The sequence below is a fragment of the Melozone crissalis genome, unplaced genomic scaffold, assembly GCF_028551555.1.
Source record: "Melozone crissalis strain CALT ecotype California unplaced genomic scaffold, PUWL_Pcris_2 ptg000004l_1, whole genome shotgun sequence".
Taxonomy (NCBI): Eukaryota; Metazoa; Chordata; class Aves; order Passeriformes; family Passerellidae; genus Melozone; species Melozone crissalis.
Window position 1 is genome coordinate 21,000,493 of NW_026535782.1, and position 15,268 is coordinate 21,015,760.

A 15,268-nucleotide genomic window follows, 5' to 3' on the forward strand; every position below is an offset into this window, starting at 1 on the left:
AGCTTAAAATATTTTGCAATTATTGTTAATCACAATAACACCCACAATAATCACAATAGCACCCAAGGACAATAGAAATAGGAAAAACATCGAGGACAATAGTGCACAAAATTAAGTAAGCTGCCTTGTAAACTGTTTAGGAAATGGTGTGATACTTTGCAAATTTCCTAATTTCTTCTAAGTTGAATCAATTATTTCTTTATCAATAGTACACTTCAAAATTTATTTAATAAATCCTTTGTGAACAAATGTAAGTTATTAAACATTAGTCAAAATTTTTGTAGCATTCCTCTTAAGAAAGTTCAAATTTCATGCTCTAAATCAATAAGCATCTATATATGTATTTGCACAGTATTTAATAGTTTACTACACTAAAAAAAAGCAGAATGAATACTTTCTAGGATCACAAAGATAATTTTCTTTTCAGCTTTTTTTCAATGTTTTTGTGTCAAGTCCTTTTTTTCTGAAAAGATTTCTACATTTGGAGCTCCTGAACATCAGTCCAGAAGGGATTCTCAATGTTGGACTTTAGTTTCTTTGCATCATCTAAAACTTTCCAAAGACCATACCTGGCATGGGTATAATAAAGGGGAGACAGGTGACAGCCAGTATGGCTTTACTAAGGGCAAATTGTGCCTGACAAATTTGGTGGCCTTCTGCAGTGGGCTTGGAATGTTGATGGATGAGGGAAGTGCAGAGATGTCATATACCTGCACTTGTGCAAAACATTTGAAACATCCCACACAATATCCTTGTCTCTAAACCAGAGAAGCTCAACATGAGCCAGCAATGTGTGCTCGCAGCCCCGAAAGCCAAAGGGGTCCTGAGCTGCATGAAAGCAGCGTGGCCAGCAGAGCGAGGGGGGATTCTGCCCCTCTACTCCACTCTCATTAGAGCCCACCCATAGTACTGTGCCCAGCTCTGGGGTCCCCAACATAAGAAGGCCATGGACCTGCTGAGAGAGTCCAGAGGAGAGCCGTGAAGATGGCTGAGGGCTGGAGGATCTCTCCTGTGAAGAGAGCTGGGCTTGTTCAGCTGGGAGAAGAGAAGGCTCTGGGGAGACCTAAGTGCAGCCCCCCAGTACCTAAAGGGGCCAAAAAGAGAGCTGGAAAGGGACTTCTTACAAGGATATGTAATTGGTAAGACAAGGGGAAATGGCCTTAATCTGAAAGAAGGTAGGTTTATTTTAGTTATAAGAAAAAATTTGCTATGAAGATGTGGAACACCAGAACAAGTTCCCCAGAGCAGCTGTGGATGCCCCATCCCTAGAAGTCTTCAAAGCCAGGTTGGATGCGGCTTTGAGCAACATGGTCTAGAGGGTGTCCCTGCCCATGGCAGGGGGGTTGGAACTAGGTGACCTTTAATGTTCCTTCCAACCCAAACCATTCTGTGATTCTATGATTTGTGTTTAAAATACTTTTGTAAAGAGTCAAAGCAAACATACTTACTTATGAAAATATGTACCACATGCAATAAATATAGAAATAAGGCATGAAGGGCTGGTGTTTACTTGTTTGTTTATTTATACATAACTATATTTAAGTTTAAAAGTTCTTATTGTGTCCTGCTGTTGTTTGCTACAGCATCAGGTGTTTTGAGTGCCGATACTCAGATCAGGGTTTTTAAATTTTTATAATATATTTTTTTATCTTTAATTGAACAAATATTTACTAGCCATAACCCTGCACAACAGTGACTTCGCATTATGCCTTGAAAATTCAATTTTTTAGATTAAATATATGAAATAATCTGAAAGTAGTTATCTAAAGTATTTTTTACCTTTTCCATTTCACAGTAAGAGTGCTGATTCCACACAGTGAATTTATACTACTTGCACTAAGTATGTTATCCTATTCAGTTTTTTTAAGATCTTTAAAATGAATGCATTAGGCCAGGAAATATTCAGACCATAAACAAAAAACCATCCTTTTATTTTAGGGGTGGGGTTTATTTCATATTTGATGTAAAAATTTTATGCATTTTATTATTTTATTTCTAATAAAAAAGGCTACTTGTCTTGGAAAGTGAAACTACACCTAGCAAACAGCTAAAATGAAAAAAAAAATTAGATGACAACTGCCAGCTGTCCTTATAAGTAGAAACAGAGGTATAGGAGAGTTGTCAGGTCTCTGAGAGCCATTTAGCACTGCAAGCCAGATGATAAACTGGAGCCAGTAGCTCCTCTTTCGAATGGAAAAGACAACAGATGGTCATTCAGGAAGGAGGTGTTTTGGAAAGTGGTCAGTCAGTCAAACCAGGTAAAGTGTTGATTGACTTTACCAATTTATTTACCTTTATATTTTGTTCATCTGTACCCTGGTTTTACTCCCCCTTCAAATAGAATTTTAAATGTAAACCAATGTAGAGACAATGTCAGAGATAGAGAAATAAAATCCTACTGTTTGTCTCTTTACATCTTTTACTTTAAGGGTTGCTCAATTTTCATAAATATGAATTCAAAACCATGACTGCTTCAAAAGCAGTCAAAAGTGGCAGTTGTTTAAAGCACTTAGTACTTCAATTATCAGGAAGAGATAAGACACTAATATTTGCCCATTTTACTGGCTGCTTCTTTTAACACTGAATAGACGATCCAAATCACAGACAAGTGCCGAAGGTGCCCAGCAGCCTCACACTTGGTGGCAGTCTCAGCGATGCCCGAAGCTCACACAAGTGCCTGCTGCGAGCAGCCAGCCTGCCCTGTGCTGCCCTGGAGTGTGTAGCCATCACACTGCCTTATCTGTGGTGTCCATTGGATTGCTCTCAGACCCTTCTGCTGCAGAGCCAGCAAGGAGCTGGGATATTGTGTAGTGCTGAACTTTGAGCCTGAAACACCCAAAATTGTATGTACACATAACTCAGCCTTCCTTTGCCCATCTTTAATCTGTAGCTTTACAAATTCAGTTTTTACTCTTTTTTTTTTCAGGACAAGAAAGGGTAAAATAAAATTGGACAATGTCCTAAACTATCTCCAGGCACCAGGCCCGTATCTGCAGGGGAATGCTGTGATCTCCCATGGCTGCCAAAACATTTGTGTGGAATTTAAGAAATTTGTTTTGATCTTCAGACCCATAATTGTGTAGCAGTCTTGCCGACCAGTCAATAGCTGAAAGAAATGAATAAAAGGGTGATAGAAGGCCTTAACAACTTGCTCTCCCCTCTTTTGAATCTCTCCTGTTCTTGCAAAATAGATGAGTAAGACTAAAATGGACCCCGTTAATTAGTGACAATAGCCCTATTCTGGTATCTGATGCCAATTTAGTCAGTATTTCTGCTAGTCCCAAATTTGGTAGTTACGGTAACAGTTTCCCAACACTTGCTGCCTGCACTTGGGGATCTATGCCCAATAATGACAGGATGGCATTTAAAGCATTCTGCACCCAAGGAGGGACCAGCCTCACATGCTGCCTCCTTGGAGCAGGGATGAGCTCCTATACCCCTGGCCAACACTTCAGTTACCTGCTACACAAATGGGAAACTCCAACGGCCTTTACGAGAGAATCAGCTTCTTTCAAGAATGCCTTGTAGGGCCTTTGCCTCGTGCTGCAAAGAAACAATTCAGAGAACTGAACATGGGAGCTGTAGAACTGAAGACAAACTGAGAGAACCCTCACAGACCACTGTTTTACAAGCTGCTTCAGTAGCAAGCACAGTTTTTATATACAATGAGATGAAGCCTTAGACAAAGCCTCCAAGTTTCTTACCTCATTGGTTACTTTAATTTGCAAGCATTGATGCTTTCATAGTTACTTGCTTCAGAAGAAGAACTCCCAGGAATATCTCAACTTTCATCATAACCAAAAGCGGTAATGAATCATGTCTGCTGAATTAGCAGAGGCTTCTTGGCATTTTGAGATCAAATTCCCAAAGTCTGCTGTTTATCCCCAAATTCCCCACTTGTACTTCTTGCACTTTCTCCTAGACAGTACAAATAATACATTCATAGAGGGGTTCTGAACATCTTAATAATTTTATTTACCATTTTATCATAACACACCCTAAGCATCACCAATGCCAGTCAAGACTGTAGTCCACTTACATTAGTTTTCATCAAAAATATTTCCCTGTCAAATTGTTCACAGGCAAGAAGTATTAATTTATTCCTGGGAAAGGCATTTTAATGTGTGTCATTAATCTAGGCATCAAAAACATCTATTTATGCTCCTCTGAAACCAACAATATGTCATCAGTGTGAAATAACTATAGGGATGTAAATTTTTAAACAATTCCATTATCATTAATTGTGTACCATTTATCATAGTAAAAAAAAGTCTTTGCACTGTGATTCCTCCTGTTTCTTTCTTTCCAGACACTTCCCCTCAGCCTTCCTGCCGAGCTTTCAGAATTTTAAATTGTTTAAAATAGTCTTTGAACTGGGGTCAGGAAGAGGTCAGTTGGAGGCAGTATCCCAATGGGTTAATGTATGGTCATCTTTAAAGGAGTGCTATGATAGAATTGAACATAGTTTATTAGACAGAAAATTTGTAGCATCTCATGATGCAAACTGTACTTTCTGAGTGTTACAGAGACCTTTTAAGTAGATCAATATACTATGAGTTTTTCTTAGAGTACCTTTAGAGTTTTTTAATTAAATTTGTGTATATTAAAAAATTACAACCACACAAGATCTTTCATTCACAGAGACGTTTATTTTTGTCTTCAATGTTTGTAGGGAATACGATTTCACTACAAAAGTGTCTCAGAGAAACTCCATTCAAAGTCTAGGCTTAAGAATGAAGGGAAAATATACTTTCAGCTGTACCAGTCCTGAGCAAAGTTTAAAAAAAATTAAAAAAAAATCCACTAGAGATAGGAAGCAGCACCAATTAAACCAGAGGGCCTCTTACTGATATCTGCTCATGCTTTCTTTTCTGCTTGAGAATTGGTAAAAACTTAGGTAGGAAAAATTACTTTATTAGAATGTGGACACAAGATTCACAGTCCCAATCTCTCACCAAATACTACCCTTTTTTTTATAGTTCGAGTCCAGGGTCTCAGTTTTACTTTCCATTAAGTAGTCAGGACTGCTAACAGCAAGACTGTTGCCCCCATGGTGTAACATTTTCTCTTACTCAAATTGGTAAATAAATATTTATTTAATATACTCCTTCTAATAAATATTTATTTCCTATCAATATCAAGTTCCTGAAAAGTTACATTGTTCTTAGAAGTATACTACTCATAGCATTATAAAACTTCTGATAACATCAGTTCTCAAAACAATTTAAGTGGCTTACAATCTGTCTCTTGTTGTTTCAGTGAAAGGATTTCAAGCCATTGGTAACACTTGGTACTTAAGAGTTGGTTCATCCAGGACATTCAGATTCAATCTTGTCAAAGTAAATACTTCTAAGAGTCAGAACAGAAAAGGCACTTACTCATTTTGGGGAAGACACCTGGCAGGTAAGATTTTTGTTTTCAAAATAACAAGCCCTTTTTCTAATAATAAAATCCTTAAAAAACTAGTTGGATAAACATAATGCCTATGAACAAAACCAACTTAGGTACCCCCCTTCCCAAGAAAGGTAATATTGTCCTTGACTGAGAAACTGAGAAATGTGAAAGCATCCAGAAATACTCAAAAGTTTTATTCACTTCTGTGATATTCCAGTAGACCATCACAATTGGCTAGAAGAAAAAAATCTCCTCCAAACAATGGGTGTTTTACAAATTGAAAGCCTAAAAATTTCTGGACTGTTTTTCATTAGGTACTCATGTCAGCAATAAAATGTAAGATTCTAATGTGTATAACCAGGAACATAACCTTGGTCACAACCAACAACCTGTGACTTCAACCAGAGGAGTAAATCTTTTATCAAACTTCTTGCAATTGAATCATTGCCTCAGTGATGCTCTGTGTAAGGCACTTAGTAAATTTTAAGAGCATCTGACAGTACTGTTGGTAGCTTTGATTTGTTGGTGAGGATGCTCTAACAATGCTTCAAGATTAACAGGTTAAGGTGTGGAATAATCACTGAAAACAGCCATATGAATTACTGGCCACAAAACTCTTCAGAAGCCACATCCACTCTAGTCTAGGTTCATATCACCCTTGCAACATAGAGCTATCCTTTTCTTAGCAGTCCAGGAATTAGACCCTTTAAAATTGTGTAGTAGCTAATTGTATGAGAGGAATTAATTTTGTTCCTAACTCTTTCATCTAAGCTTCCACCCTTTCAACAAATAACTTGTATGCAAGAGTGAAATATTCATGGTATTTACTACTTAATTCACAAAACCCTACATCTTCAGGCCAAATGTCATTCAACCAACAGCCATCAAGAATTATAAAGCAAGACACACCTCTAAGAAGTGTGTGTTGCCTACTTCCAATACACTACACAGAGAAAGGAACACTAAACACACAAAAAAGACAAAGAAGCCATTATATGGCTCTTCTAGGGATTATTTTGAAAATACATTTTCTTTGTTCTTCTTTCCCCCCTCCTTATTACTCTGTTTTTGTGGGGTTTTTTTGTTGGACTGAGGGTTTTTGAAGGTGTTTGACATTTTAGAAACAGAAGCTTCCTACTTGGAATTTCTGTAGGAAAGCAGAGAAAGCACTCAGTATCTGTGCATGCTCCTCAGATCTCCTTCTCCAGTGGGGACTAAAAGCATTTTACTTGACAACATTTGCCTCCATCAGCTGGAAAGAATTTTGCTTATTTTGCCACATTTGGAAGCCTCCCAGCATAGAATAATACCATTTGCAGAAATGCAGATAATTGGCATGATAGAATGCCAGGTACCTCAGACAGTGTGCTTGAATGGTACAGAATCAGTGTAACTAAGTTTGCTCAGCAAGACTCTCTTCAGGTGGTCAATTATATAGAAACAAAGGCAACAGTGACAAAATTGATACTGACCTCTAAGCTCCCACATACCATTATTCTGTATGACTATGCTGATCTTAAAGAAACCAAAATATAGTTCAAGAATTGGGAATAGCAGTCAAATTCCCCACTTAAAAAAGTAGGCATAATAAATTATTTCAAACTCACTGCATCCACTTACACTATAAATGTGCTTAAGAGAAACAAAACAGAGAAGGTATCAGGAATCAGAATGTGTTTCCTTCAGAGGTGGGAGTAATGATACATAATACATGTAACCTGAAGAGATTTCCCTTGCCTAGATTAATTCATGGCTGAAGGCTGTTACAGAAAGATGATCAGTCAGATGCCAGACTTTCCTGCTCAGAGATCTGTGCCATCAGGAACTGGGCCTGACATTGAAGTATTTTTATTTATCCTGTGCAAAGAAGAATCAGCTTGAAATAGATTATTCATGGATGACAGCTATATATTAGATGCATATAAATGGCAAATTAGATCTCTGTGTTCACAAGTGGGTATTCAGAAAGTAGAACTGGCCTTACCCCTCACTTGTCTTAACAGATGCAAAGTGATTGAACAACTCTATCCTTCTTTAGTGACAAATACCTGGGACTGTCTTTGAACCAAACAAAATTTGCAATTGTAGAATCTAATGATCTTGGGAAGAGGTAATGAGCCACATTTCATTAGCCTTGGTCACATTTCCTTCCTTTTTCTGCATCCTTTTGCTTCTTCATACAGAAGAGGAAAATTACATGCATGTGGTTAGCAAGTTATCAAAAAAATACATTAATAGTCTCCTTTCCTCAGCTATCTTCTCAGTAACTCCACTGTAAATTAGAGCTCCATTGGTCTACAGCTACATGTATTAAAAGCCTGAGGAAGCATGTTCACTTTGCTTTGACAAGATCAGGATTTATACACAGATGTGCTGGTTTTGGCTAGGATAGTTAATTTTCTTCACAGTAGCTGGCATGGGGCTGTGTTTTAGATTTGTGCTGGAAACACTGGTGATAACACAGAGGTAGTTCAGCTGTTGCTGAGCAGAGGTTACACAGAGTCAAGGCCTTTTCTGCTTCTACCGTCACACCAGTGAGGAGGCAGGGGGTGCACAAGGAATTGTGAGGGGACACCTCAACCCAGCTGACACAGGGATGCCCCAGACCATGTGGGGCTGTGCTCAGCACATAGAGCTGGGGAAGGAGAAGGGAGAGGAGAATGTTCGGAGGGATGGTGTTTGTCTGCTCCAGTCACCATTACCTGTGATGGAGCTCTGCTTTCCTGGGGATGGCTGAACACCTGCCTGCCCCTGGGAAGTGGTGAATGTTTTGCTTTGCTTACATGTGCAGCTTTTGCTTTACCTGTTAAATCGGGTCCTTATTCCAACCCATGAGTTTCCTGATTTAGTTTTCGAATTCCCTCCCTCAGTGCACAGAGGGAGAATGCACACAGGGCTGTGAGGTACCTACTTGCCAGCTGGGGTCAAACCATGACAGGAAACAGTGTAACCAAAGACTACACTTTTCCAGGTGGCCTAGATCCTGAAAACATAGTCCTGCTCAATTAGTCCTCCATCTGCCAAGATATGCCATACTTTCTAGAAAATAATTAAAAGTTTAGAACTGCTTTTTAGACTATTGTTACTGAACAATATTTTTGGTGGTAATTTTCTTTTTAAGCATATGGGGCAAAGAGCGATTAGATAAGGTTGCAAATTTTGTCTTTTACAAAGCCCCAAATGGGACAGCAATCTCTTGTAATCATTCTTAATAGTAATCACTAAGTTTAAGCCTTGTTCACAGACATATCACAATCTTTTGGCATAATGTCTTAGGAAAGTCATGTAAACATGACTTGCTGGTGGATAATAGTATTTTCCAGCAAGCATGCAGTTTTCCATTGCTGTTGTACCATTCACTCCATTCTAGACATTCTACAGAGCACTGATTTGTAATTAACTTGTGAAGTAATTTTCCAAGTTTAATTAGTGGTTAAATTCAATTAATTCTTGTTAAAACACAGGTTCTTTAGATGTCAAGCTAAGCTCAATATGATTGTGGTCTTAGATAAGTCTCCTAAGTCTCTTTTAACAGTTTCTCCCTGTTTTAAAACTTTAACAACACAAAAGAAAACCATCTGAGCTTCTACAGTTTGACTGATTTTACAGTTTGTACAGTTTTTGCTAGTTTGAAGGTATAACCTTTCAAACTGAGACTACTCTGACATAAGCTGGGGCATAATTTCAGGTTAAGAAAACCTCTGGAAGCTCAAGCTGTGTTTCCAGTACACCCAAATCTTAACATTGAGATAGAAGTATGCATTTCCAAAATGCCATATTTGACTGACTGGTCCACTAGCCAAAACCAGCATTAACTTTTATCTTTTTTATCTTATTCCTGAGTAAGCACAGGCTAAATTTACTATAAGTATAGCACCTGCTGTTGCCTTTGGAGAAATTAAATGTAAATGCCTTTCTATTTCCCTACAGTTTCTGACTTTGAATGAATTATACCCAGACTCCCTAGGAGGGAGAAGAGCCAAATAAAGGCATGTTACAGAAAAAAAAAACCCCAAACAGATACAGTTAAAGAACCCTGGATAAAAAGTACACAATAGACAGCTTCGTGGCAAATCAATCCTGTTAACAAAGTAAAATCAATCAGCAAAACATAGGAAACTGTCAGGCTTCTGAGACAGGAGAGGAAAAATGTAAAGAATTTAAGATGCAACATCTGAAGTTTAGAAGACCTGCCTAAACACTACAGTGAACCAAATGAACAAATTATAGAAAGTACTGTCTCACATGGCTACTTAAAATGTGTTATTCATAATATTAAAAAAAAGTAAAGTGCACAAATTATAAAATCAAACTATTTTTGAGATTTTACAATCTATGCCCCAAAACATAAATATCTAGATAAACACATAATAGGTTAAAACTTCAGTCATATTCTTAATTATTGACTCTTAATGGCAAGAATATTAAATTTTGAAATGTAATTTATTTATTACTACCTCCTTTGTTGGAATCAAGATTTTATATGGTATAATTCAACCTGCTACTGAGTAGTAGAATTTTTATCTCCAATACTTAGATTTAAATTCATGAAAAAAAGAGATCAGTCAACTGTATATTTGTTCTTTTTCTTATACCACCAATAATTAATAGCAAAATTAGGAAGATAAGAGACTGAATTACTGTACACTTTATCAATGAACTATTTATACTTATTTTCCCCCATTTCTCTTCCCTTTTCCTTTCTGAAACCAGACAATCAATCAGCACATGAAGGAACTCATTTACATGGAACACTATCACACTTGTCCTTGTGGGGCCATCATTTCATGAACATCCCAGGATGTATGGCTGTTGAAGACTGATGCATATACAGATTTAACAAATAACAGTTCTTATGCAGAGAGCAATCACAGAGAAAAATACCTAATCAGAACACATTACAACATTAAATTTTCACTTTCTATAAATGGAGTAAAGATGCTTTTAAATATATTTACAGTTAGAAAAAAGGATTTAGGATTACTACAAGTCAAAATTATTTAGAAATTATGAAAGTGAAGTTCATTTAAATTATATTATGAACAGACTCAAATGCAGTATTTTGCTTAGAGTTTGTCTACTCTGCTGTCAGTATTGTCATATTCTTTTAATCACCAACAGGCAAAAACTCAGCTTTGCTTAATGCTAAAACGAGCATCATTGCAATAAAACTCTGGCAACCTAATTGTTCAGTTAAAACCACCACAGCTTTAAAGAACCTAGCTGACTTCTGTAGCACCTGTTGTAGAAATTGCTCTTCAATGTCTTGTTCCATAATGAACAGAGACTTTCTGCATTATTTTTGATAACCATACTTGTAACACATTGTTGAGATTATTCTCTAGAGACATTTGAATCATAGTAAAATCCACTCCATCCTTCCCTTCAAACCAAACAGCTACTTAATTCTGAAGATAGAGTCCTTTTGTTGGCAATGCTGGGTGGTTTATTCACATAAACTTAAATAAAAATACATTTCCCATTTAGTGAAATACTGGTAATAGATTACTATTTCTTTGCAAGGAATTCTGAAATGTGTTAGAATTCATTACATTTCAAATTAGAAACACATTTCATAAAACTTCTTGCAATGAGATTTACTATCCTTAAACTGCTAAACAGTTTCAGCTCTTTTGTAATCCATTACATCAGTATATTCTGCAAACAGTCCCACCTAAAAATAAAATATAAAAAAATAAAGTTGCAAAGCATGTATTTTTTCTTTTAAAAACTAGTGTATGCTATTCTGAACACTAGCCCGGCCCCAAAAACATTTAAGAACTTTAAAAAGCATGTTTTACAGATACTAAATTTGGCCAGGTAACAGCAATGAACAGACATCCTATTTTTAGTAAGATAAAGCAGAATACATAATAAACAGGTCAGTAGTTAACCATCTGAAACAGCCTATAATTAACATTTGATGTCTAAAAAGTTTAAACAGCAACACCAAGGAATGAGGTATGTATGTTCTCAGATATCACATCAGACTCTCATTTTATGCAACTAACTGTATTTCACAACTAGCATCTTACAAAATAGAACAGTACCATTGTGCCTGTAGAAGTACTGCATTAAAAACAGAAAAATACATTACTACAAGAAACCACCAAACATCACAATTGTCAGGGGCTACAAAAATCCATTATTTTAAGCCGTTAAGAAGACATATCATATGTAGGTAATAATTTGGGGCTGGATTCACTACCAAGAAGGTCCATCCAACTTTCACATAGGCTTAAAAATTTTTACTTTGAATGCAAAAGGAAAGGCTCACGGGAGTGTAAGTGCCCTACCTCTCTAAAAGGAGCTAAATGAACTTTCGTACTGAACCAGATTATATAATTTAAAATCTATACATGAATTGTATGTATGTATGTATCAAAACACTTATTGGTTGTAAACAAAAATGCAAAATTTGTATTCACAAAAATATTTTATTGGTAATTTTACATAATACCAGGTGGTATTGTAAATAGTTTTGCTCTTTATCAGTATATTGCTAAGTGCGTGAATGTTGACAGCTTATGCCATAAAGTAGGATACTGAGTCTTTTTCCAATGATTTATGACATAATATATTCTAACAGGCCAATTCAATACTGAAGAAATTGATTCAGGAACAAAAAAAATAATAGAATTATTATTATTTCCTTATTCTTGTGCAACATCTGATATTCCTGTACTGAAATGATAAGTGACTATGTGACACTAGAAAAATCTGGGGCAAGGAAACAGCACTAAGCAGAAATGAGAACTGCAGATCTGTTCTTTTTAAAGCTTTTCCAAACTTTCATATTTCCAAATAGTTTTTGCCAAATGCATCACCATCTGAGGTTCAGTATTTGTTACACAACACAAGATACCAGTGTACAGCGACAATGCAGTACTTTACCTGAATTGCAAGGTTAACTAATCAATGCTTAGAATGTGTTTTCTATTTTGCTTGTAAACATTACAATAAGTGTTTTAAGTGTCAAAAAATATTGGTAAAATCATCAACATAATTCAGTAACAGTAATCTAGTAAAATGTGTCAAACATTGGCAAAAATCCATACAAATGTTTTCTTTAATAACATTTTTCCTATTTAACCACACCAAGTACCAGCAGGTGTTTTTAAGAAGATAATTATTATGAAAATTCTGTTGCAGCAATAATTGATTAAGTTGATCTTTGACTTGCATACATATAACTATGTTTCACAATTCTCAAATAATACATATTTAGGCAGCTTGAACTATGTTATAAAAATTTAAATTCAGTACATGCCAATAGTAGAGATTCCAAGAGTTGTGTTAGAATTCACTAAACTAAAAGTGAAAATGGACATACCGATAACACTGCATAATGAACATTCAAACCACATTTTCATGGCACCCTTACACATGTAGATTAAAAAGTTGGTCTGAAGATGCTTCATAAGCATTTGTTGATAGCATTTAAATTACTATAGAATCACAAAATAAGCCGAGTTGGAAGGGACCAAAAAGGATCATCGAGTCCAAATTCTGGCCCTGCACAGAACAGCCCCAAGAGTCACACGCTGTGCCTGAGAGTGTTGTCCAAACTCTTCTTGAGCTCTGTCAGGCTGGTGCTGTGACCACTTCCCTGGGGAGCCTGCTCCAGTGCCCAAACACCCTCTGGGTGAGAAACCTTTCGTGGTATCTAACCTAAACCTCCCCTGACTCAGCTTCATGCTGTTACTATCACTGCACTTTTTTTCTTTCTTTTTTTTAAACTGCATTATGTTCTAGTCAACATATCAATTATGGATGACTAATCTGTCATGAAAATGTGGTGACAGAACTTACGTATTTGCATGTTTTGAAGAGACTAATGAAACTGGAGGAAATAAACTTTAATGAGATTCCCCGTTCAGTGACGACGCTTCTCCTCTGGGTGAAGATGACCTGGACATTCCCCTCTCTGTGTTGTCAGAGCTAGAACCACTCTGACTGTGTTGATCTGCAGAAGCAGCACTGGAAGCAGGTGGTGACTTAGTTTTCTCCTTAAAGTCTGTAATAATGACTGTCAGATCTCCAACGGTAACTTCCAAATGCTGAGCGCTACTTCGATCCACATTTTTCAACCTTGGCCTAAATAAAGGAAATAATCACATTAAAAGCACACACACCATCTTATTATCTTGTCTCCCTCTTACTTTTTAGGAGCTCAGGAGAACAAATGTGTATATATCTTTTTGCAACACATAATATGTAGGAAAACAAAGTACCAGAAGTATTAACAGTGGGGTGCTTCTTAGTATGTTTTACATTGAAATAGTTGAATATAACACATTACCATCTCGTAAAACTATTTAGAAGTTGACATTTTTAATAAAGTCACTATGCAGCAACATGTGAAGGTTTTTACTTTTAAAACCCAATTCTTTCTTTATTGTGACTATGCAAAGATATAAATTTGATCCAGGGAAACATCCACCCTGCAGCAGCCTGAAGCAACAATTCTAAGTAGAAAATTATGTTCAGTAATGAAGATGTTGGTGTCTGTCTTTTGAATTCAACAGCACAGACAGTGTTAACTTGCAGCAGGTGTTACCTCATTTCAAAACCTCACTAGGACCACCAGTATACTATTTGAACTGGACTTTGTGTTCACAGTATAACTGTTATTCCTGGTATAGTCTCTGTTTTAAATTATGCAGAGATGAATGATGCATAGTGTTGACAGACTAAGTATCTTCATTCAATCTTTCAATTGTTTAATTTTTCACAACAAAAAGAACTAAAGAATAATTTGACTTCTGTTTTGACATATTTTTGCTGGTGACATGCACAAAATACTTTTAATTTAGTCCTTTCCCATGATCACCATGAAAAACTGATACCAGACAGCTGAATTCACACAAGCAGCTATGAACAGCACAATCTGTGCATTTAACTGACTCCACAGCTACCATTGGCTCAAGCTGCAATAAAATAATGACACCACATGTTTGCAGGTGTGATAACAGCACAGCTCTAACCTCTACGCTATCATCAACTTTGTTTGAAGTAGAATTTGCTCCCATTCACTTCAGCTGAAACAACTCGTGTCTTTTCTCCACTACAACTGAGATAGGCTTTGACATCATGCTCCCCTGAGGCTGAAGCAGCATGACTGAAGTAACTCAGAAAAAATTGAAAATCTGCTGATGTGCATCATGGGAATAGAGAGAAAAGTTCAGAATTATCAACTTGTGCAAGTGCTGTGTACCTGGAGATTATTAATTATACTGAGTGTGCATGAAGATTTTTGTAGTTGTTTCCAGCAATAATATATACATTTTGAGGCAAAAAGAAAAGGTTATCCTTTTTTTAAAAAATACTGAAGAAATCTGCCTAAACTAATCAGGCATTCTTAACTTACTCTTGTACCTAGTGAAACAATTCTTGGAAAAAATTAACTGTTTGAAGCATTAAAAAAAAATCAATTCTTAATGCAAGATCATACTGGTATTTCGGCCCCAGATTTTATTTTAGGTCTCTTCCAAATTTCCTTCATCTTCCCCTGTCGCACTTTTTGCATTTTTACTGCATTATTGCAATTTACTCAGTATTTCAATTTATAATTGGCTTAACTAAAGCTCACTATGCTAACATCAAATGCTTCATAACTGAAGTACTTCAGCTGCATGAGGTAAGCTTGTAGATTTGAGTATTTAAAAAAGAAAAATGAAATAACACCTCAGTGTCCTTAATCCTAACCATGACTTTCCTAATGACTGCTCTCTACTGACTCTCAGTCTCTCCCTTGTTCTGATCCTAATGATCCTATTTCAGGCACAACAGAAGCATCTGTTACTTCCCTGCATAACTAGTCCCAAAGGATATTTCTTGGCTGGGCTATTTTGGAGTGCTGCCAAAAAGAAAT

General features: G+C 36.5%; 1 protein-coding gene across 1 annotated transcript in view; it reads right to left on the minus strand.

Moving 5' to 3' along the window:
• Positions 1-4,629: 4,629 nt before the first annotated feature.
• The window catches only part of YAF2 (YY1 associated factor 2), a 30,070-nt gene continuing 19,431 nt past the window's right edge, over positions 4,630-15,268 (minus strand). Inside the window, exon 4 of the mRNA XM_054273052.1 lies at positions 4,630-13,491. Within this exon, the coding sequence (XP_054129027.1) occupies positions 13,254-13,491 (238 nt within the window). The 3' untranslated portion in view covers positions 4,630-13,253. The remainder of the gene's footprint in view (positions 13,492-15,268) is intronic.